Source organism: Abramis brama (assembly GCF_963993115.1).
Source record: "Abramis brama genome assembly, chromosome: 12".
In the NCBI taxonomy this organism is placed as follows: domain Eukaryota; kingdom Metazoa; phylum Chordata; class Actinopteri; order Cypriniformes; family Leuciscidae; genus Abramis; species Abramis brama.
Window position 1 is genome coordinate 38,634,810 of NC_139974.1, and position 23,915 is coordinate 38,658,724.

The 23,915-nt window shown below is 36.0% G+C and overlaps 1 protein-coding gene across 1 annotated transcript in view; it reads right to left on the minus strand.

Annotated features, from left to right (window-relative positions):
- The window catches only part of csmd3b (CUB and Sushi multiple domains 3b), a gene marked incomplete at its 5' end in the record, with an annotated part of 449,682 nt that overhangs the window by 348,253 nt on the left and 77,514 nt on the right, over positions 1-23,915 (minus strand). Inside the window, one exon of the mRNA XM_084131937.1 lies at positions 1,874-1,986. Within this exon, the coding sequence (XP_083988063.1) occupies positions 1,874-1,986 (113 nt within the window). The remainder of the gene's footprint in view (positions 1-1,873; positions 1,987-23,915) is intronic.

The following is a 23,915-nucleotide window of genomic DNA, read 5'->3' on the forward strand; positions in this document are numbered from 1 at the left end:
GGTGAGGCTATGCATACCCAACTGCTGTCCTTGTTATGAAACATTTGATTATGTAAAGAATCAGGAAAGCACGTACTTCACGCTGGATGTTGAATATCTCCTGATTTTGGAGTTGTGCGAAAATGCAAACAGCACATTATTATGAGTTATGATCGCTCTAGTTGTGTTCTATGCGACCAGACAGACTAGTGCGAAATGTGCACTAACCAGACATCAAGGGGCGAGTAATTTGTCTGTCCAAATGCAGCATTACATGACAAAATTACAGCCAAGCAAACCTAGCTGATGATATAGATATGTGGAGTGTGATTGTGAACCAATTCAATGTCACTGTGTATAACCAGTGCAACGCTACTGTTTGACACGGGAAGTCTCATATAAAGATTACTTTCTCTATATAAAGACTGCATGGTCAGTCACTCTACTTGTTGTCTTTTATAAGCATATTTAAAAAGGAGGAAGAAAATAAACTGCTAAATAAAATCATGGTTAAAAGCCTCCATAAAAAAAATCATAAGTGCATTTACAGTGACTTTGAGAGCATCAAGTTATCATAATATTACAATGATCGTAATAGTAATAGTACATCTGTGTTTAGAAAGGAAAAAATGCACCTTTATATCCTCATATTGCAATTTTTTTGTGCACTATTAATGACACCATAAATTGATGTTTCTTCAATAAATAAATAAATAAAGTTAATTTAAATACTCCCCAAAACAAACTAGCCTGAAATTTCACCAAAACAAGTTTTAAATCCCTTTTTAGTTAAGCCAAAATTTGACTTCTTATGGACTAACAATCACTTTTCCTTAATCTGCCTAGAAGAACGACTTAGGGCCCACAGCTTTCTGAGAAAAGAAGTTTGACGTTGCAGTAGTGAGACACTTTTTCCCAGCACTGTTTGATCCAAAAATGAATCAAAGGGAAGGGGAGGCAACCAGGCCGAGACACTGAAACAACACAGTAAATGATGCTTCAGGCTGACTCAGATCAAACAATGAGCCAGACCACACTCATCCGTCTCACTCCCAGCGCTGATACGGGGAGTCCACGAGTTTCCGCACATTTATCCAGCCGACAAACACTCTGATAAGAAAAGAAGATAAAAGCCCAAGTCTGCCGTGCAGTTAATATGTGTTATGACACATCGTATGAAGACATGTAATGGACAGATAGTGTCATATAAAGTTATATTGCTAAAGCAAATTAATGCATAGCGGTATGAAAAGAAATTCTATAAAATCAATAAATTTATTTATTTATTTACAGGCTGAGTATCTAAATACATACATACATACACACACACACACACACACACACACACACACACACATATACATATACATATACATATACATATACACATACACATACTGTACACACACACACACACACACACACACACACACACACACACACACACGCACACACACACACACAAAATCGAACCAACCCTCAGCCTGTAGGTCTTCATAAATAAGACTAGGAGACTCAAAAGCACAGCCAAGCAACTGGAAAAAACCCACGACTAATGCAATAAAGAGAAAGACGGCATGTACCCTTCACTATCCATTAGTTAACATGCTAAATTAATGAAACAGAAGGTGATATAATACACTTAGCCATCTTCCTGGAATTTAATGCAAGTGTCTAAAAGACAGTAATTTGATGAGGTTTAATAGGGAGTGATGAGGTCTTTAGTCAGTGACCACCTCGTCATTGAGGTTTAATAAACAGAATTATGATTGGCACAGATCGCCTTTAACTCGCCAAGCAGAGCAGCTCTTAATTAATACCGCAGATTTGATCTGATATGCACAATAAATGACAATGTGGTGTAACAAGATGTAGAATGGACTGGAATCTTTACCTTCATAATAGATTTTAAAGCCATGCGCGCTCACGGCGAAGTCACTGGTGAGTCTCAGCGAGAATACAGACCCAGTGCTGGTGATGGGAGGAGGGATTTGGAAACCCGTTAACCTAAAGAGAGCAAAGAGAGAAAACATAACCATACGTTACAAATGAAAGATACACATATCACCCTTATATCACGGTGAGAAGGTTTCAGCACTCACTGTACACATGGTGTTCATTTTGTAATTATTGTGACAATAAAAATGCCATGCTGATGATTTCTTGAAAGGAATTACACTAATAGTTCACTCTGAAATAAAACCTGCCATTACTTATGTATAATTATGTATTTGTAGTAGTCTATTTATTTCGTAATATGGAGAAACAAAGGCTGAACTCAACCCAATAATGCTTCTTCTAAACTTAATTTTATGTGGTCCAAAGCTCCAATTATTTCTTCAATTAAATAAATAACATATAACATAAGGTAGCAGGCTTATAATTAAAAAAGATCAGTGCTTATGACAACATGGCATATATATATATATATATATATATATATATATGCCAGTGTGATACTAATTGGATGTGGCAATGTTTAGTTAAATATGAACCAGTCTTCTCCAAGCGCTCATATTATTGCATTAATTCTTGAGGTGAGAGCACTGTGCATCTTCCTTGCTTTCTTTAAGCTCCAGAATAATCCCCAAAGCTTACGTGCGCACGGAAAGAAGACATTTCATCAAACCTGTCCTCTAAGGGCTTCCAGACAGCAGCAGCAACATTATAAACCACCAAACACACTTACGCAACACACACTCTGCATACGGGAATCATGTGTTGCTGCCGGTTATCTCCGGTTGAAAAATCCATTAGGTCAGCAACATGTTAGGATGTGTAAGGTTTTTAAATGTGTGTGTTTGTGTGTGTGTGTGTTTGGGTATGTTCAGATATGCATGTGTCAGCTAATGTGTGTCACGTGGACATAATTTCTTTTGCTTATGCTAATGAACTCACAGTGAGACTGAAATATTTATAGATGCCTATGCATAATATCCTCTGGACACTGCCATTTTGATTTAACAATATTAACCTTTAAACTTGTCATAAACTTCAAAGACGGTTAGAGAATGGATTCAAAGACCTATGTTCATAAATCCACACATGACCCAGTTGCTTCTTAACATAGAATAATCTCTCTTTACCTTCAAATGTTCAGTCAACCATATTAATGAGGTGAAATAGCACCTAGTAAAAGCCTTGGAAAGAAGCTATTTAATTTTAGGAGAATAAATCATGTTAGCGCTAATGGGAACTGTTGATGCTAGTGATTTAATTTAATGTTTGATACAGTCACAGCCAATCAGAAGATTTGATGAGAGTGGGCATTATAAGTATGATGCCACAGAAATCGAAGCCAAACAAATTAAGAAAATGTCCTGTTCAAATTCAGATTTGGAATAAATCACTTATATAACTTGTTGATTACACCTGGTAAGGACACTATGTTAACGTAAGACTTTTATACAAAGCACTGTGCATTTTAATGTGAAGTAAGGCATTAAATAGCCAAGAGAACACAAGTGGGTGAAGTCTGCAACAGTAATTACTATTGTCTGAAAATCTGCACAAATTACCTTACAATTAGTGTTGGGCAGTAATGCATTACTAGCAATGTGTTACAGTAATAATATTACCTTTTTGCAGTAACTAGTAGTGTAACTAATTACTAATAAGATTTCAGTAATATTATTACAGTTACAGTATCCATAAAATACCTCGTTACAATGTTATTTTTGTTGCCTCAACCCCTACTGATTTGGAGTCCAACAGTCTAGTCATTCCTAGATTCATTTTCGTAATCTTCACGACTCATCCTTACGTGAATTCTTTTGACAACATGCATCATGAAATACATACAATCATATCTGGGAGACAGGAGAATTTTAGCTGCAACTGGCATCAAACTACACATGCCAATTTATGAGATTAATACTATGCTTTTACTCACTGTAAACCACCCACTGTAAAAAAAAAAAAAAAAAAAAAAATATATATATATATATATATATATATATATATATATATATATATATATATATATATGATCAATAAGTTATGACAACATGTTTTTACATTGCTTTAACTCATCAAAATAAGTTAAGCAATTTTTTTTTTTTTTTTTTTTAATTTAAAGCAACACCAAATACATCCCCCTACAGGTTGGAAGCGGAATTGTCCATTGAAAGTATGATGTATTGCGACATCAGAAACGAAGAAAAACAAAATAATGACTATTGTAACACTTGCCGTAAAGCAAGTCAGATTTGTAGTTTCTTATGTCTCATTCGAACTACAGAAATGCCACCCGATCTGGCAAACTTGCATAGTGCAGTTATAGCAGATATAGGGCCGCAAAGCGAATGCAGAAGTGCCGTTCACCCTGTTACGACTTGATGAACCACTGAAAGGATTTTGGAAACATTATTTTAAGGTACAAAATAATATTTAGTGTTGCTTTAAGTTGGAATGACTTAAACATCCAAGATGATTGTACTTAAAAATGTAAGGCAGCAACCGTGTGTTTGCTATCTAATGTGGATTTTGGTCATATAATGAGGCAGAGATATGTTGTTTGTAGCATTTTAGAATAAGCTAATCGCTATACCTGCTTTGCATTCCTTTATTCTTATAAAAATAGCACAAATCACATACAAATACAAATAATTTAAATATACCCCAACATTCACAAAGAGGCGCACATGCAAAGTTCGAATTTTGAGGAGAAAACACGCAATTATCACTTTTGTAGGGCGTAACGGAAAAGAAGCAGAGGCTCTGCTCTTTCTTTTGATATATTGCATGTTCAGATATTCATATGAAAAAATATTCTGGGGGTCAAAAATGCTGGCGGTGGCTGGTAAACGAAAAAAAAAAAAAACGCTGGTGGGGAAATAGTTAAAATGTAAATAGAAAATAAACTGGTTTAAGACTAGAATAATAAGTAAAAAATACAAGACCATTGAAACCACAAAAGGGTTTGCTATTATATAATATTACAGTGAAATATGAGATATTGTGTTGCATTCAGCTCAGAGTCAGTCTCGGGAGTGAGTTTAAGCACGCGTGCAAACGGCCGCTTGCGTAGCAGACTGCAGACCCGCTTTTAAAGGTTGTTGGAGATCAGTGGCGCTCGAGTTCTTTAAAAGGAACAGCAGCTCGTTCACAGACTCCGACCGTCCCCAAGGGCTTCGCTAACTGCTTTTTTCAACTACTACGTGAGTTGGAACAAATCTATCTCCTCACTCTGCCCTCAGCCAAAACAGTCGGGAGCCTCAACTCTCTGGTTCTCCTTAGATGATCATCAGGGCTTAAATCGCGTGGACATTCTGCTTTTGGCCCGGGAACATGCAGCAAACTCCCCTGTCTTCAAGCTCGCAGCCACCAATCAGCTCACGCTGCACACTTTAACAAGCAACACACTGACAGGGTCAAAAACCAGCCTGGCACACAAGCTAGAGGATTAAAAGGATGGTTTAACTGAAAACAGAAAAATGGCCAGAAAATAAGATTCCTGTGTAGGCAATAGTGTTCTAGCAACAAACCTCTGACCTCAAGTGTTTTATAAAATGCTCAGAGGCGATACAGAAACAGCTCAAACTTAAGTGCTGTTTGGATTTCAAGGTTTACAGAATGTTTGAGTACTTCATGTTTGAGTACCTGTAATGCTGCCTGAATCATAATCATACACGGTTCGCTCGTTGGCCAGGGTTCTTGGGGTCTCCCAAGGTTTTTTTTTTTTTCTCCATTCTGTCACTGGTGGAGTTTTGGTTCCTTGCCACTGTTGCCTTGGCTTTTGTCTTGCTTAGTTGGGGACATTTAATATTCAACAATATTATTGATCTGCCTTACTTAAGGTGGACTGTGATGCAATTTTCTTCTAGAAACAAACTTTGTTGTATTATTTTCATGTTATCACTGTGAAGCTGCTTTGATACAATCTGTATTGTAAAAAGTGTTATATCCTCCTGAGACCCAGAAAAAAAATATGTTTTGAATTTAGTTTTTATTTTTTCTTTCATGTCATCACATTGTCTAGAGCATAAGAAACAAATGGTTAAAAAAAAAGAATTTTTGAAAAATGATATTTTATTCATATGTTATGCTATGTCCTCTGTAGTGGACACCAGGACTTAGTTGTTTAAAGGGGTGGTTGATTATGATTTCACTTTTTTTACTATAAGTTGTGTGTAATGTTGCTGTTTGAGCATAAACAACATCTGCAAAGTTACAATGCTCAAAGTTCAAAGCAAAGGAAGATATTTTCTTTTAAAGAAATTGTTTTTTAAGGACTACAACAAACGGCTGGTAGAGACTACACAAGCTTCCTCCCGGGCTAGTGACATCACAAACCCTAAAATTTACATAAACCCCGCCCCCGGGAACGCGATTTTTAGATCATGACAGAATATGCTAATCAATGACTAGAAGATAATTACACATAAGCTTCATAAATTCATCAACTAACCATTCAGAATTGTTGTCACATATTGCCACTTCTTCTTGAGTCTCTCCATGTTTGTCTGACTCCGGTTTGAACATAAAAGGCTAAACGTTTTCGAAATATTCAGGACACGAGCTGTTGAAGCTCCGCCCCCTGTGTTGGGAGCAGCAGCTCATTTGCATTTAAAGGGACAGACACAAAAAACTGTGCGTTTTTGCTCACCCTCAAAAAGTTACAATTTTAACATGCTATATAAAAATATCTGTTGGGTATTTTGAGCTAAAACTTCACATACACACTCTGGGGACATCAGAGACTTATTTTACATCTTGTGAAAAGGGCATTATACCATCATTTTTCAATCACCAATAAATGTTGGGGTTTCAGGATTTATTTTAACTAAAATTTGTATAAAGATGATTCTCAACTATGTTATGAAAGATACAACGGAATGAATTGATGCACCATTTTGCTCTATGCAATATGTGGGTAAAATGGCCATAAATTAATATTCCCATGTATCTATACACTGTATCTAATGTGCACATTAATGTGTTCTTGGAGCAACATTTAATGAAAAAAGAAGTGTAATAATTAGCAACATTTTAATAATAATATCTAATATTTCATAGGAATATTGATGTATAACTTATTTCCATATTCACTTGTTGTCTCCCAAAATGCCTGATAAACATGATTTAAGTCCTGATGTCCTCTACAGTGGACATTATGAAATCAATGCCCTGTTCTGTAACAGAAAGTCATTTTTTGATTTGAAACCCCATAACGTTTTCCTGAGATGTTGGTTTATGATATACAATTTGAAAAGTAGTCCGATTTAAATTATAATTACAATATATTATCATATTTCCATAAGAGTGCTACATTTGATCACTAAATTAATGTCAGACATTTTTAAAGACCAAGGAGAAGTTGTTTTCATGGTGAAACCTTCAAACATTTGGTATCTCTGAAAAGTCCCAAATCTGCTCTTTACAGGACACCCAGGTTGTGACATGTGACATGTATGATGTCAGAGAAATTCACTCAAATATAATGTCTACAACAGTGGACAAAGTCTATTCCTGGGTCCCAGGAGGAAATAAATTAAGGTGACTTGACTTGACTTCAGTGATTTCAGTCTGTTTTCTGAATATAAGTGTAACAAAATGCTTTGAAATATACCACATAACCCTGGTGTTCATCAAAAAACAAACAACCAAAAAACAGTAGGTAATTCAGCTGGAATTCTCACATTTTGTAGAAGAAAACACCAATATTTCCAATTCCGTCAGCAATGATATTCACTGACTAACCTCTGTAAAGGCAGGAATTACCTTACGTTCCAATGTTAAAATCAATTATCAGACAGCATTTACCTGGCCTCGTCTGAACAGAGCTTTTATATTTTTAGTTTCCTTTTACTTGTCCTCAAACACTTTTTTGACATCTACTGTACACATATTTGTCTTGGAAGAACGTTCAACTCTCCTAAATGATTCATGAACATAATGAAACATTTCTCATTTTGAATGGAGAGGGCAGTCTATATTTCATTTTTATTTCTGCTGTCAAACGAGCGCTTCCCACATGGTAGAAAATTACCAAGATCCTGTTTTAGGATGAGAAAAATAAAAACCACTTTGATCCACTGCTTGGAGATCACGAAACATTTCCGCAAAGACACCATTACACCCCTGCCTCTAATGTTGCTTTATTCCTAATGTGCATTTCTCTCCTTTTAATCCGGTAATTACATTTTGCCAAATATGCTCGCTTGTACACATACTCATTTATTTCCTTGATGAGATTTCTCTGTTTCTGTCTCTCCGTCAGCCTCTCTCTCTCCCCTTCTCCTTCTGTCTTTCTTTCTGTCTGTCTCATTAAGCGCTTAAAGAGTGGTAAAGCAACCCGGGGAGGAATTAAAAAAATGCAGTGGGGAATCGTGGAAATATGAGGTTTGATTGGGGGGTTTGATCTGCTCCAGTATAGCATCTGTTTCAGGGTATTTGTTTCATATATGAGCTTATGAGCAGATAAAACATTCCGTAAGTGAAAATTCAAGTACTTAGTCCTTAATCAGAATGTAAAATTCAAAGTCATAGATTCAAGTCAATTGATTTTTTCCCCTCATTAAAAGTCTTCCAGTGTAAAAGGATAATGTAATTCAACAGGGAAGGTTCAGTACCTATGGTTATTTGATTGTTTTCATCTTGCCATGATTACACAATCAAATTTGAGAGAGTAACATATTAGGATTAGAGTTAAGACGGATGGGTTTAATAAAGATATTTAAACAGGGTTATGAGGTCTCGTGTGTTGCTCAGGGACCTCAAATACAAAACTAATGCACTCCATGAAGATCAAGACAGTTCATTTCACTCACTGCAGAAATAGACACAGGTCACACACTAAGGCACCTTGTTGCTTTGGGGATCTGCAAGGTGTTTGACCAATTTAACCCTTGTGTTATGTTGCGGGTCAATTTGACCCGTTTAGATTTTATAGTTGCTGGAAATACTGGTTAACCTATGTTTTTTTGTCTTGATATTTGTGACTTTTTCTCATTTATCATCATGAACATGCATGCAAAGTTTCAACATGCTGGTGTTTTTTGACATATACAAACAAAATTACTGTTTCTTTCGTGATGTTCGCGGGTCAATTTGACCCGCATATTTTAACGCTCTAAGGCAACTGTACGGACCCAAAATAATAACATTTCTTGGTTATACTTTATTTTATTTTTTTACTACCTTATGAAGCTAAAAAATTAGGTTTTCCACACTTATTTCAATACAGAAAAATATTTTGTCAGCCACAGATGGTAAAAATTACCTATAATTTATTTTTTCAAGCTACCTGAAATAATATTAAATCTTTTTTTTTTCTTGATATTTTGTGACTTTTTTGCATTTATCTTCATGAACATGCATGCAAAATTTGACCCCCAATAGGCTATTCAAAAGCAACTGTACAGACACAACATAAAAACATTTATTTTATGTATCAACTGGGCATCAACTCCAGTTCTAAAGTGTAAGTGTATCTAAAAGTGCTCTAACCCAAACCAAACACACTTGAAAAAGCTAAATCATGGTGTTCAGAGTTAATTGCAAATTACAAATGAAAATCTTTGACAGACGCAGATAGTAAAATAAGCTCTCATTTATATATTCAAGATATCTGAAATATCTTGAGACTTCGACATAGACTGCAGAAAAAAATTAGCTCAGATTAATTGATTAATTGTTCAGTTATGATGTTCTAAGCAAAAAAAAAAAAAAAAAAGTAAAAAAAAAAAATGTATATTCAAATATATATAAATATAATGTATATTCAAATTTTGTCAAAGCAAAACAGTTTTAAAAAATGGTTAAAAAACATTTTCATTAAATCATATCTTCAGATATATTTTTTTTGTAATATTTGACAAATGTTGATATTAAAAGTTTACAGTTTGTACCTGAATCTTTGTTGTTTTTCATAGTGTGATTTTTGAGGAATTGTATTGAATCCAATGCGGGTCAATTTGACCCGGACCATAAGGGGAGTGCACAGAATTCCAACATAACACAAGGGTTAAAGTGGACACCTTTGATATCACCGGTGAAAACAGGAAGAAAAAAAAAAAATGATTTTGATTAGTAGGATAAAACTTTCCTGGTGCCACGTTGCACTACACTGATTGATCTTCATCATTTTGAGAAATAATGGCTATGACACATTACATAACTTACATAATGACTCTCAAATAATGTTCTAGATCTCCATAAATAGTAGTAAATCCATAAATAGTTTCAACGCATTCTCATCCCAAGGCGTCATATACTGACGCTTTTTAAATTTCGTCTACATTCAACGCACATGGCACCCTTTAGTGTCAATATGTGACGTAGATTATGGGTAGGTTTAGGTCTGGGGTAGGGTCAACTACAAGTTGTTTTCATGTTATGGCTGATTACTGATAAATGGCTGATTCTAATTCTATACAAACACTAAAAAAATAAAGTTGTTTAAAAGCTATAGTGAATTCAGGCATTGCGATATAGTCATTTTGAGATTTGCAAAAGATTTTATTTAAGTGTTATCAAATTATTCATGCTTTTAAAGATCTTTAGTGATTGTTAGATGGCAGCAAATTTAATCTAAATATTAAAATAGGGAAAATTAGCATGAATAATTGAATATATAAAGTATTAGCAGAAATATACCAAATATTGGCCAATACTGATACAAATAATTATATTTTATTATGTTCTTAGAAATAAATAAATACATACATTTAAAAATATATATATTTCACATTACTAGTATTTTTGTTTTTGCTGTATAATATAGCACACAAAAAGAATAACTAATTTAACCTGCATATTAAAGCATGGATGATGAAAAATTAAAGTTGGTACTGCTATTTAAGTGTCAAAGTAAGACATAAATAAATAAATAAAACCTTAATTGGGCCTTTTAGTTTTCTAGAAATAAAACACACAGCAATAACAAACACATTTGTGATATTCACTGTAAAATTAAAAATATAATTGCAAATTATGCTGGCTTTTGAGAAATCATAAGTGCAGTATATTGGGCCATAACTGGCACAATAGAGATGAACACAATTTTGTATGAATATACGTATACACCTACACACTGAAATATGTTGGCAGCTTTCTTTACTATTCTGCTGCGTGAGTCTATTTATATTTCAATGACATAATAAATGGATAAAGGGAAGCACATATGCAGCAATGGGAATGAAAAGCAACAGATAAAAGTCAGTCTTTGATGACTGAACATACATTTAATTTGCATTTTGATATTTGACACTTTCATATTATGAGACACTACTATTAAATATACCGTAAATATTGGAAAAAGGGGCTCAGGGTCCGGTGAAGTTTTTAGGCAAATGAAAACTGATGATATCATGGTTTCCTGAAAAGATGTAATGCCTCTCATGGGGAAAAACAGTCCACAAATCTTCATTTGTCAAGATGTCTCTTGCAGATAGTCATTCATAACTTTAAACTCACTTCTCTCAAAAGTTTGTGTCACATTGAATAACAATGGACTTAAGCTGAGTATTCATGCAATTGCCACGATCGTGAAAGTCAATAAAAGTAACCTGGGACATTTCTTTGTAAACAATTCTGTGTTGCTATAAACGAGAGTAACTCAAACTGACAGTCGTATCAAATTATGAAGCAGGAAAAATAAGCGTTTTGGGAGTCTATTAAAAAAAGTTTCTCCCAAAATGCAATTTTCAGAACATTGCTTGATGTATTAAAATCCTGTAACAATGAAATGAGGGAACAGCTTTGAGAAACTGACTGGCCAGAAATCCAGATCTATTTTAATACCTTTAAACATTTCACAAGTTCACTCCAGTGATAATGAACATCAGCATCATTCTCAGTCATATTTACTCAATTTCTCACCGGTTAAAGACAGCATTATCTAATAATATTTGTCCATTTGGCATGAGCTCAGGCTTTCATCTATATTGAACGTGCTCTAAGCGATGTTGGGTGAAGTCACTTCTTGTTGACGTTCAAAGTATTGTCAAACAAAACGGAGGCTAGCTCGACCCTCCCTCCTCCTTATCCCGTACCAGCCCCCCCCCCCCCACCTTTTGAACGCTTTTCCGATGTAAATTCGGGACTTTGCGCGTTCCTTCACCCTTTCCCTCTTCTTTGTTATTTGTTCATCGGAACGTCGTCTCTTTGGTCGTGTGTCGGCCATATCAAAATTCGCAAGAATATAAATGTTTAACGTTATTCATTGTCGTTGTCTAGGACAGGGGTTCTCAACCTTTTGCAACTCATGGCCCACCAATGAGTGTTTAAAAACATTCTGAGGACCACCTTTCCACATATGATAGTATGAACACAGAATAACAGAAAATTCTAAAAGTACAATGATATACTCTGCTGTTAATCTGTTATGCCACTGTAGCAGAGTCAGCTATATAGATGAAAACTGTCCTTGTATCAAAAAGACTTTGCAAGTTTACTCAGTAACCATTCCAGTAACAATAACAGGCTAACATACCTTTAACAACAGGTCAGACACACAAGAGGGGATTCTCTCTATTTGCTGCAACACGATCTCTATAACACGAATGTTATTTCTCGTGCCATTTATAGGCCAAAAATGTTTTTTTGCGTGCATATGCGTAGGATTAGGGGTGGGGAGTGCGTGCGTATTACACGCTATACAGTGCGTATCATATGCACGCGAAAACTGCGTATCATATGCACGCCAAAAAATGTTTGCCGTATGAATGGCAGGAGAAATAACATTCGTGGTATAGATACGAAATGTTCAACAAAGTTCATTCACCCCAATTTGCATAGCCTACACTGTAAGTGTAATTTATCAAATACAGTTAGTGATATGAACTTTACTGTTTAAAACAATATTAAACAGCCCAGTTTTTTACAAATGTCTCTGCAGCTTTGATGGTTTTAGCTCCTCATATGACAACATTTCTCCACATTCAACACCTGAATCCACATTCAACAACATTTCTCCACATGCGCCTTCGGTTTAAGGGGGTCGCACACTGGACGAGAAGCGCAGCGGCACATCTTTAAAATTCGAACACATTATTTTCTATGAGTGTACACACACCGGCGGCGTCTGTCCGCAGCGCCAGCTATGGCTCAAGATTCGGTTCAAAAACCTGTCGCGCCACAGAGCGCCATTTACATAGTTTTATATTAAATTTACTACATTACATTTGAATCAAAGCGTCATTAATGTAGCCTATATACTGACTTCACCCTGTGCTGCAAGATACATTTAGTTTTATATTCAAATTTACAGAAATCAGCTGTGTGGATGAAAATGACCGGATTTTCAGGTGAGATTCTCAATTAATTCAGTTAATGTACGTCCTGAGGTAAAGTGTTCAGACTGCAGACTCATTTCGTAATGTCCTTAAACATAACAATATTGCTGGCCATAAACTGAGAAAGTGCGCGTGTTCGATACCTCGAGTTGTAGACGCAGCGCGCGCTGCGCTTCTCGTCCGTGTGCGACTCCCTCAGTACCTGCCCTTATAAAACCAAATTTAATGTATTCAGCGTCGTATTTTCTCACAACACACTTCGAAGCTTTTCCCTGCACAGGTCTGTCTCCCACATCTGCTTTTCTTTTCAGAAAACGATTAACAATATAACAGTAACGTAATGTTACTGCGTCTGATCAAACAAACGTTCAATCTGACATGATTGGTTTTGTGATATTTAAACCTAAATTTGCTTTTAGATAATGCATTTTGACTTGACTTGAGTGTTTTTGATCATATAAATTCATAAGAACAATTAGATAATTAGAAAATAACAAGATTTGTAAATTAAAAAATAAATAAAAATTATTTTGGGGGTAGTCTACCACTGCCTACACGGCCCACCAGATGACGCTCCGAGGCCCACCAGAGGGCCGCGGCCCACCGGTTGAGAATCACTGGTCTAGGACATGTTTCCTCCACTCACCTCCCCCCCCCCCCCCCCCCCTCATGTGCACACGCACTAACCCCCCAACCCCCACCCCCAAATCATTCTTGTCGGTTATTGGCTGGAACAGTTTGTTATGTTTCGTGGTCCAGGCTGGGCCAGTTTGTTTTTCTTGCCGTTTGTCGTGTTTTTTTACAGTGTGTTAAGGGGACAGGCAGCTAGCGGATAGTGAGGAGATGTTTGCTGTATGTGACAAAAAATATGTTGGCCTTAAAAACACGTGACATTGCTTAGAGCACCTTTAAGGCCTGTTCACGCTAAGAACGATAACTATAAAGATAACTATATTAGTGTCCCAGCGGACGATATCATTCTGTTTATTCTAAGTGCGTGCTTGTCTGTCACTTTAAATGCTTGGCTCGTTACAGCAGGATGGTTTCTGATTGGCTGTCAATGTCTCCATCATTCATCAGCTGGAAAAAAAAAAAAAATTCCGAAAGGGATTCCAATGATATTGTTTCTTTCCAATTTAAGACTTGTTTTAAAAGTGACCGAGCTCAAAAGGTTCTGCGTAACAGGAACGACCCGAGCCAGCCAAGTTAAGAACCACCGCTTCAGATTTTAACTTTCAAAGAATTTCCGAACAGCAGAGTAATTAAACGGGGACAGGCGTCCTCAAGAGAGATTCATTTCCAATATCTGTGACCACTCAGCGAATCAAACTGTATCTGTATCTCCTACCTCGAAACAAACAGCAAATCACAAAGTTGTGTGGCAAAGTATACGTCGAGCTCTGGCACACCCCAGCTGCTAATGCCTCAGCTCACTACCCCAGATTAAAACCCTTCTGTTCCCTCTATATCTGCCCAGCCAGACGTACCACTCACACAGGCCTTATCAAAACCCCCATTTCACCATCTCTCCCTCAGTGGGGGGAAATTGCCTCGATTCCCCCATCTCAATCTGCTGCCGAGGACAGTTCCAGTCTCCCACTCAAGCAGACCCTGCTATTTATATGGAACCTTCTGTTCGCTAACACGGACACGGATGCACTTGTCTGGCTAATGAGCTTGGGATTTTATGAGGCAAACATAGTGTACGACAGAAGAGTGGGTTTCGCTTCTGGCGGAAAGACTTTGTTCTGCTACCTTTTCAGATGTTATGTTCAAGAACATAATCTTTATGTATGCAAACCATTTTTTGATGCAGGTTCTTAATTGCAATAGAAACAGTCTACTTAAAAATGACCCAAACTGACATATTTGACTTTGGATCCACAGCTAATTGAGAGCTTTTGGTTACACTTTATTTTAAGATGTCCATGTTACAGTGTAATTATACATTTAAGTACAGAGTATTAACAATTAACTACGTGTACTGACTATAGTGTTAGGGATAGGAATAGGGGTTGGTTTAGGGTTAGTTGCATGCAATTATACATAATTTATAGTTTTAACTACAGTGACTACATGTAAGGACAGTCTTTCCAAGATTTTTCAGTGAATAACATCTTAACTTTGGTTTGTTCCTCACACAAAGTGAAGATATGGCTTTAGAAGACTTCGAATATGGTATATGATTCGTATAAACTACTTTTATGGTATTTTATTTTTTCAAACATGATATAGTTCTATATATAAGCTATACGCTTTTCAATACACAGCACCACCGCTGTAAAAATTACTATGCAGTTACTAAAGCTGCAGACATATGACATTATGGTATTTATTGTAATGTTACATTATCAGCCTTACATTACATATTGGGCGATATAAGGGCAAGCAAGTCACTTTTATAGAGATCATTTTATAGTGTTCAATATGTTTTTACATTACAAATACTATAGTTTATTATTAGCAGTGTTGGGGAGTTTTTAATGCAATATATTAATTACAAAATATTTATATATATTTCTATGCAATACCTATGGTAACTTTTCAGGACGAAGCTTTCTTGTTCAGTTCTAATAAACTGTAACTGCTAATTATGCAGTATATTCAAAAATATATTTGTTTCTGTCCTTTATTTAGTCATTAATTTATTTATTTATCCCCATTTAAAGGTCTTTACCCCAGCAAAACATTAATGGGGAAACATGTTGCCGGATGGGCTGAGTTTTAGCCCCAATCCAGCCTTTCTCCTCGTCTAAGGACAGACAGAAGAGCGTCTAATGATGAAACTATTTAAAGTAAACTCCTTAAGGCGGTCATATGCGCAAAAGCTGTTCCTGTTTGAAACCTTTGACCTCATATCTAATGCATATTTTAGCATGGCATATTTTTAGATTTTATAAAGAGATACAATACATTGTATGTGTATGTATGTTAAAAATAAGTTTTAAAATGATTTCTGCGGTAGCAAACGTTATGGCACCAAAATAGGCCCTATTTGTTCTTAATGCGGGCCTGGACGAGACCTGTCTCCCACTCAGTATGACTGACTTGATCTAGTTTCAGATCGGAGGCAATCAAGCGGGGGAAGTTTTGATAACAAAGCCGACCCACGGTGCGGTTGAGGGGGAGGACACCGCGCGTCACATGCTGTGTGGACTCACAGGAATAATTCAGACTGCTGAATAGCACTGTCACCCTCGCCTTCATGGCGGTTTGCAAAAACACAGCTCAGTCCTGACTTGTTAATCTACAGAAGCGATCTGTAAGAGACAGCCTAATACATAGATTGCCTAATACTGTATCTATTTACAGGTCAGCAAGCGGAAACCCATTCATAGTTTTCAGTCGCTTGACTGGCACAGAGACCTGGAGGGCAAATCATCCATCAGCACAGGTCTGTCAATTTTTCATCCGTTTTAAGCCACGACTATTTAGACCTCTCAAAAGAAGAAAACATCGAAATATGTGAACAAAATGCAAGTTGTGGGCATTTATGATCCATTATGGCATTATTATTATATTATTATTGGCAAATTATGGCATAATTTCATTGTACCCTGTACAATGACAATAAAGAATTCTATTCTATTCTATTCTATTCTATTCTATTCTATTCTATTCTATTCTATTCTATTCTATTCGCGTGAGAGCCCAATTCCAAAAAAGCGTTGATGGAAGTGGAAAGTTCTGTGCTTGATCTTCTGACGACTCGCAAATTAAAGAACAGACGCTGCCAGATAATTTCCATAATGTCCAACGCAATCTACCAAATTATCATCTGGTTTAATACTTGCTTTTTTGGGAAGTAAATAATGGTGCAAATACCAGTGAATCAACGAGCGCAAACGTTAGTAAATCACCTTGCATGATTAATTTAAATACTCTCCTCATATGAAAGAGAAACTCTTACAAATATGCAAATAAGGTCAGCTGAAAAACAAAAAACAAAACACTGTGTGCCTTTTCAGTGCTAACTTTTCACTTTGTGTCTTTATTAAATTCTTATATTGTTTTTTTAATGCCAAAAGAGGGTATAGTTAGCCAAGAAATCTAGACGCACCCTAGCGGCAGCAAATGTAATTTGCAGCCAGGGTTGTCTAGCAACTCTCCGTTGGCTTGCGAGCTGGAAAAACCAAACTCTAGTCAGGCCAATCACATCGTGTATAGAGTCGGTGGGCGGGCTTAACATAATGACGGAAGAGTTGCGACGGTTCCGCGTGAATTCCCTGCTACTTGAAAACAAAGAAGAGCTGCTGCTGCTGGCGAACAGCGGTCTTTCAAATCGGCTTTGGCCGCGACTTGGACTTGGAGTTAAGCTTTTCTTTGAGAAAAGAACAAAGAACGGCACTGACTACGTCACCTTCTTCGTTGCTCTGATTGGTTGTAGCGCTATCCTATTGCGTGCAGAGGGAATTTGAAAGACAACCGTTTATCCCACCCCTCAGATTGAGCCCTGCCAATGGTGTGTTCCCAGACCCAACATCTTGATGTGGGTCTGGCTTGTCAGGCTAGGGTTTAGTAAATCTGTCCCTAAAACGCTTAACATGAAAAACACTTAAAGTGCCTTAATGTACTAAAACAGTGATATTAAATGATCATATTCAGTATACACCTTCCTTTATAATGAAGCATACTACTGTATATACAGGCAAGCAGATGAGCCCAGAATATGAACACAACACTCTTAAGCTTTTTCTTTATAATGGTTTTCTATTGAAAAACACTTAATGAGAAACTGCGTTATGTTTATATTCTGGGTTCATCTGCTTGCCTGTTCACTCGCAGGAAAAAAAAACAAGGTAAAAAAGCTGTCACTAAGATGGTCCCCTTTCAAAAGGTACACCTTTGTACCTTATTTATCCCTCAAGGGTGCATTATAGTACATTCAAGTGTACATATTAGTACCGTTTGAATGGGTACTGCCACAGTGACAGCTTTTTAACCTATGTTTCTGAGAGTGCACATATGCATCATAAAAAAAGGTGTATACTGAATTTGGTCTTTTAATATCACTGTTTTTACTACATTAGTACTTGGTACAAACCTGGTAAAAATGACTGGAGGACAATGGACTTCACTCCCAATTCACTGTCTTAGCTTTGCAAAGCAGCATGAATGGAGGTCGATCATACACACCGTTTTGTAGCGGTCCGTTATCTGATTTATGAACATGGCCAGGTTGGAGAAGAGAGGCTGCAGTTCCACATGCTGCTCTGTCATCTGGGTAAAGGTTATAACAGGCCACGGGACCATCGGCCCTCTAGAACCGTCCTGACATGTCGTTCATTACATCAGCTGGCCAAACTAGAAAGTCCATATTCTGGCAGAAGCGGAGCATCATTGCAGTGACCAACGAGATCTGAAGGGCTTAAGGTGCATAAGCTAATGCACATGATTCATAATGAACAATGGCAAAATAATTAACAGCTATATGATGATACAAACACAATACTCAGCTTCTGGGATACAATTCTGACCTGAGGCAAATCAGGAAGCGATCTAAATGCAAAACACACTGAGAGTCAGATATTAGCACAAATTTCTCAATTTTCTAGTGCGCGGCTCTGCTCATTAACAGTTTAAAGACAGAACAACTTCATTATTCATTCTCTTCTAAAAATACAATAAAAATAAATAAAAATAAATTAAATGGGGTAATTTGTCTCTGAAAAAGAAACAGGTGAGAAGAACACAAGTCAGAGATTGAGATAATATCCGCTTAAGAAGATGGATCCACTTAAGAGGATGAATCGGAGACTACTAATACAACCTTTTTATATTATGCAGGTTTTCATATGCATGTACTGTACTTTAGAATATACATGTATATTCTGTTATTTTATTTGTATATGCACATGATAACTAATTATCTTCTTATATCATTCAATTTGCAATTCATAACCTGCATGCATACAAGGTGCATACATACACTTTTCAGATGAGTAATACTAAGATGAAAGCTTGTTTAAGGATGTTGTTGTGCAAAGATGGAGATCAAAGTATTATTATTCCTGAAAGCAAAGACAAAATACGATATGCAAATAGAGAGACTTGAGGTTTCCGGTTTGAATAAAGCTCTTGGGTTATTCCTGGGAACGTTGACAAGATCTTCATACGTACTCGCTGCTTTAATAAAAGCTCTGGATCAAACCATCTTCCACTGATCTCATGCAGAACACAGAGCGTTTAACTAAACAACCCATGGCCGAGAGACTGAAGTTTACTACCAAACACCCCATTGAAGAGAATACAAGGATATTACTGAGACATATCTATTATCTTCATTGAATTACTTCAAACTGTAATCAATATTTTAAAAAGTACATCTTTTACTAACAGCAGCATACCTCGTAAAACTGAATATATTAGGAATATTCAGATCTTATACCCAAACCACCATGTGTTCCCGACCGCGACCAATTAAACTCAGTGCAAGAAATTGTATAATCTGCTAATAATCAGTGTTGACTGTGTATTAAGTTTTACAAGAATATATTTTTGATAATATTGTAGTGTTTTATAATCAATTTCATTTATTAAAACTTTCTTATAACAGCAATGTCTATTTGAATATATTATATTTGGATGGATGGATGGATGGAGTATACATATTATTTTGCAATGATGACATACAATTATGATATTTTACCAGGGTGTTACAGTGACAACAACATTAAAGAAAATTGTAGTAAATGTAGTGATAATAAAAATATAATGGGAATTAAGAATAAAAGAAGAAATTCCAAGCTTTACATTTTACTCATACACAAATACATTAAGCTTGAAGGAACTACTCAGATATGACCTTTTCATGGTTTTGTTTTTACTCTCAGCTCACAGGTATACCAAATCTTTTAGCATTATGAGAACAATATGAATGTTTGTGAAATGCAGTTTCTTTCCTTAATGATCAGTAGAGATTGTGCATTTCATGTAATGCATGATAAGTGAGAAATCTGAGACTGTAGGGGGAGGAAAGTCCATTAGTTTGAAATCTATTCAAATGGTGCAGTTAGCTCTGTTTCAGATATAAAGGGTCCGTGTGGCTCCAGCTTTTGAACTTATTATTCTTAGTTCTCTGCCAGTTATTAACCTCTGTCTCACTCTTTCTCTTTTTCATCATGTCCTCTCCCCTTCTCTTTGCAAATCATTCCATTGCATCCACACGGATGACAAGCGGAAAGCCCCACGGCAGTGGTACTTTAAAAGGCCCTGGTCAAATATTGACTATACAAATGTAAGTTATCTGATTTCCCCTTACAGACAATTAGTTTCACAGTTCTGAACACAAACACTTTCCAGTCATGAATTCCTCAATGCCTCATAATGCAATAGATTGATTTTTCATGGGAGAACCGTTTCTCTTCCTTAAAAAAGGCTGTTCCTTTCTTCACCTGGAGCTGTGTGCTAGTGGAAGCATAATGATGACCAGCACTAGCTAGAAAATAATCTTTAGGGAGGAGACAGAGGCTAGTTGTCACGCTTACTACAGTGAATAGTTCTCAGTGTTTGCTATTGAACATGCTTACTATTAATGTCCATAAAAAAAAAAAAAAAAAAAAAGTTAACTGAATATACTTTGATTTTTTTTGACAATGTGCCCCAGTAGTGTTATAACATGTTATCACACAATGTTTAATGTAAGTTGTCATAATGAGAACCTGCCTTTAAATAGCAAAGAACTTTAAGCCATGTATAATTCTATATCAAACCACTGTTGTAGTTAAGAGAATATGCAAATAAAATAAATTCTATAAAATTTACAATTAAAAACATGTGACAACTCTCCCTGACCTGATGAAAAAATATCTATAAAAAAATATATAATCATGATACACTAACATTCAAAAGTTTGCGGTAAGAATTTTTTATGTTTTTGAGAGAAGTCTCTTATGATTGCAAGGCTGCATTTATTTGATTAAAATACAGTAAACAAAAACAGTAATATTGTGAAATATTATTACAATTTTAAATAACAAGTAATAATAAGTGTTCCATTTCAATATATTTTAAAATATAATTTATTCCTGTGTGTAAAGCTGAATTTTAAGCATCATTACTCCAGTCTTCAGTGTCACATGATCCTTCAGAAATCAGTATAATATGATGATTTGATGCTCAAGAAACATTTCTGATTATCATCAGTTGAAAACAGTATATATATTTTTTTTTTTGTGGAAACCATGATACAGTTTGTTTCAGGATTCCTTGATGAACAGAATGTTCAAAAGAAAAACAAATAGGAATATTACATAATAATATAAAAATCTTTCACTTTTAATCAGTTTAATGCTTCCTTCCTAAACCAATATGGTTATACTCAATATGGAAATTTAGGCTTAGATAGAAGTAAAAAAACAAAACACTGCTAGAAAAAGCACACATTTGTGGAAATGGACTTAACACCTTATAGTTACTGAGATGCCCAGGTCACCCTTATGTATTTGGCAACATTCGAGCAGACGCAGGTTCTCCAGAATCAAGTAAATAGTGTTTGGCATTCAGACTGTAATTGAAACCCACCGCATTTGCTGCCATCTGCGCATACAGCCTTTTCAGAGGTTTTTTTCCTCCAGGGTAAGGGGACTTGGGATGACAGGGTGGGAGGAAATAGAAGCGAAAATAATCATTCTATCACTCTCTTGGTAAGGATTGGCATTTGGCTGATGGGATGAACATTAATAAGAGCACTGCTGAATATTTAATGCCACTGCCATTCTGCTCTAATGTGCGCCTGACTGCACTCATTTGCTGGAAATGTGGGAAATTTATCAAACCTTGCTGGTCATGCCTACATAGTCATTTGTTTTCTGGACTATTCTTGGCAGGAATAACCTGGAGCGCAGAGTGACCCTTATGACGGCCTGGAAACTGCAGAGATGTATGCCACACCACCGTCAACTCATTAGTATGTTGATGCATGTTCATTCATATGAACAAAGTATCATGACATTGAATTATGATTGTGTGCATATGGAGGGTTGCATGCTTTTTGCGTGCATTAGCTTATGATTCATAGTACGAGAACTGTTTTCGTTTCGCTTTGCATAAATAACTCTCACTTACATAAGAGCCTGATGTGTGCATGGACTTTTTTAGGTTACAATCTATATGAATGCATAACGGAAAGTATATAGGTTGTGTGTGTGTGTATATATATATATATATATATATATATATATATATATATATATATTCCCACACATTTAAATGTAACTATTTAAAATGCATTCGTGAAGGTAAGATTATAAGATGAATGTTCAAAAGAAAATTATATATTCATATAGTGATGGGATATATATATATATATGTGTGTGTGTGTGTGTGTGTGTGTGTATATATATATATATATGTAAGGGTTAATGCCCAAAGAGGTGTCCATTGTCAGGTATTAATGGACGACGGCGAGGCGTGAACCGTCCGACACGCAGCGGAGTCCATTAATACCTGACAATGGACTCCTCGAAGGGCATTAACCCGCTTATACCATGGTCACTTGCCAAATAACACATTTTTAAAACATTAGTTTATATTTTAATTAGTTTTACAATCGAAATCTAAAGTTTTTACAAACAATAACTTGGTTTCCCTGGTTACACCTGACGGTTTATTTAGCAACCGGAGCTATTTATAGTCCGCTCGATTTATAGTCCGTATAGATACTTTGACTGCCTGTTGCTATGGTTACTCACAGCTGATGTAGCCAGCGCATTTATTTATTAATTTCTAATGGTAAACAGTCAGTTTCACCAGAACTCCTTTACTAGGTGTCCTCTATCACTTTTTAATGGACACCCTGCAGCCAATCAGAATCGAGTATTCACCCAGACCATGGTATATATATATATATATATATATATATATATATGTAGGTATATATATATGTGTGTGTGTGTATATATATATATATATATATATATATATATATATATGTCAAGTATATATCAAGTATTTAGTATGAGGTCATAAAATCTACATGTATAATAGTTATAAATGTTTTTAAAAAAATAATTTTATGCAGCATGTCAATTGGTCAGATTCAGGTACATTTTTCCAAAATCAACTTTAAAAAAATATATAACATATTACCAGATAAGCATTACTGGAACTTTTAGACCGAATTTATCTGCTAATATACACACACTTTGTGTCATTAGAGAGTCAACACACCAGCTCATTATGATTCACATCATTAAGATGCTAATTTTCTAACAGAGAACAAATATGAAAATGCCACTGTCATTTGCATTTATTCTGGAAAACGTATATAGTATTTGTTTGCAATCTGAAAGCAGGGATAAAGGAGGAGGGGAATATTCATATGCCCTTCTTTCTTTTTTTATGAAACAGGTTACGTTTTCAGGCTTGGTCATGCGGAAGACTGAATTAGCCGAGACAATGAGCTGAGCTAATTAATCTGAGCAATCTCTCATCAACTATTTACCTCAGCACACTCCCAGTAGCCCATTCAATGAACCCTGGGAGTCAGCCAATCGTGGCCCCCGGAGGACAATATTTGGAGGAATGCTATCTCTGTGGCACAGCGAGCGTTTTACAAGACCTACAGAACAGCAGCACTGAAACTGATGAAGGGTATCGGTATCTGCTGAGCGGGCCCTGCTGAGAGGATACAGAAGGGTCTGAATTCAAAAACACTACGGTAGAAGGATTCATTCAATCAGTCTCGCTCCAAACTCT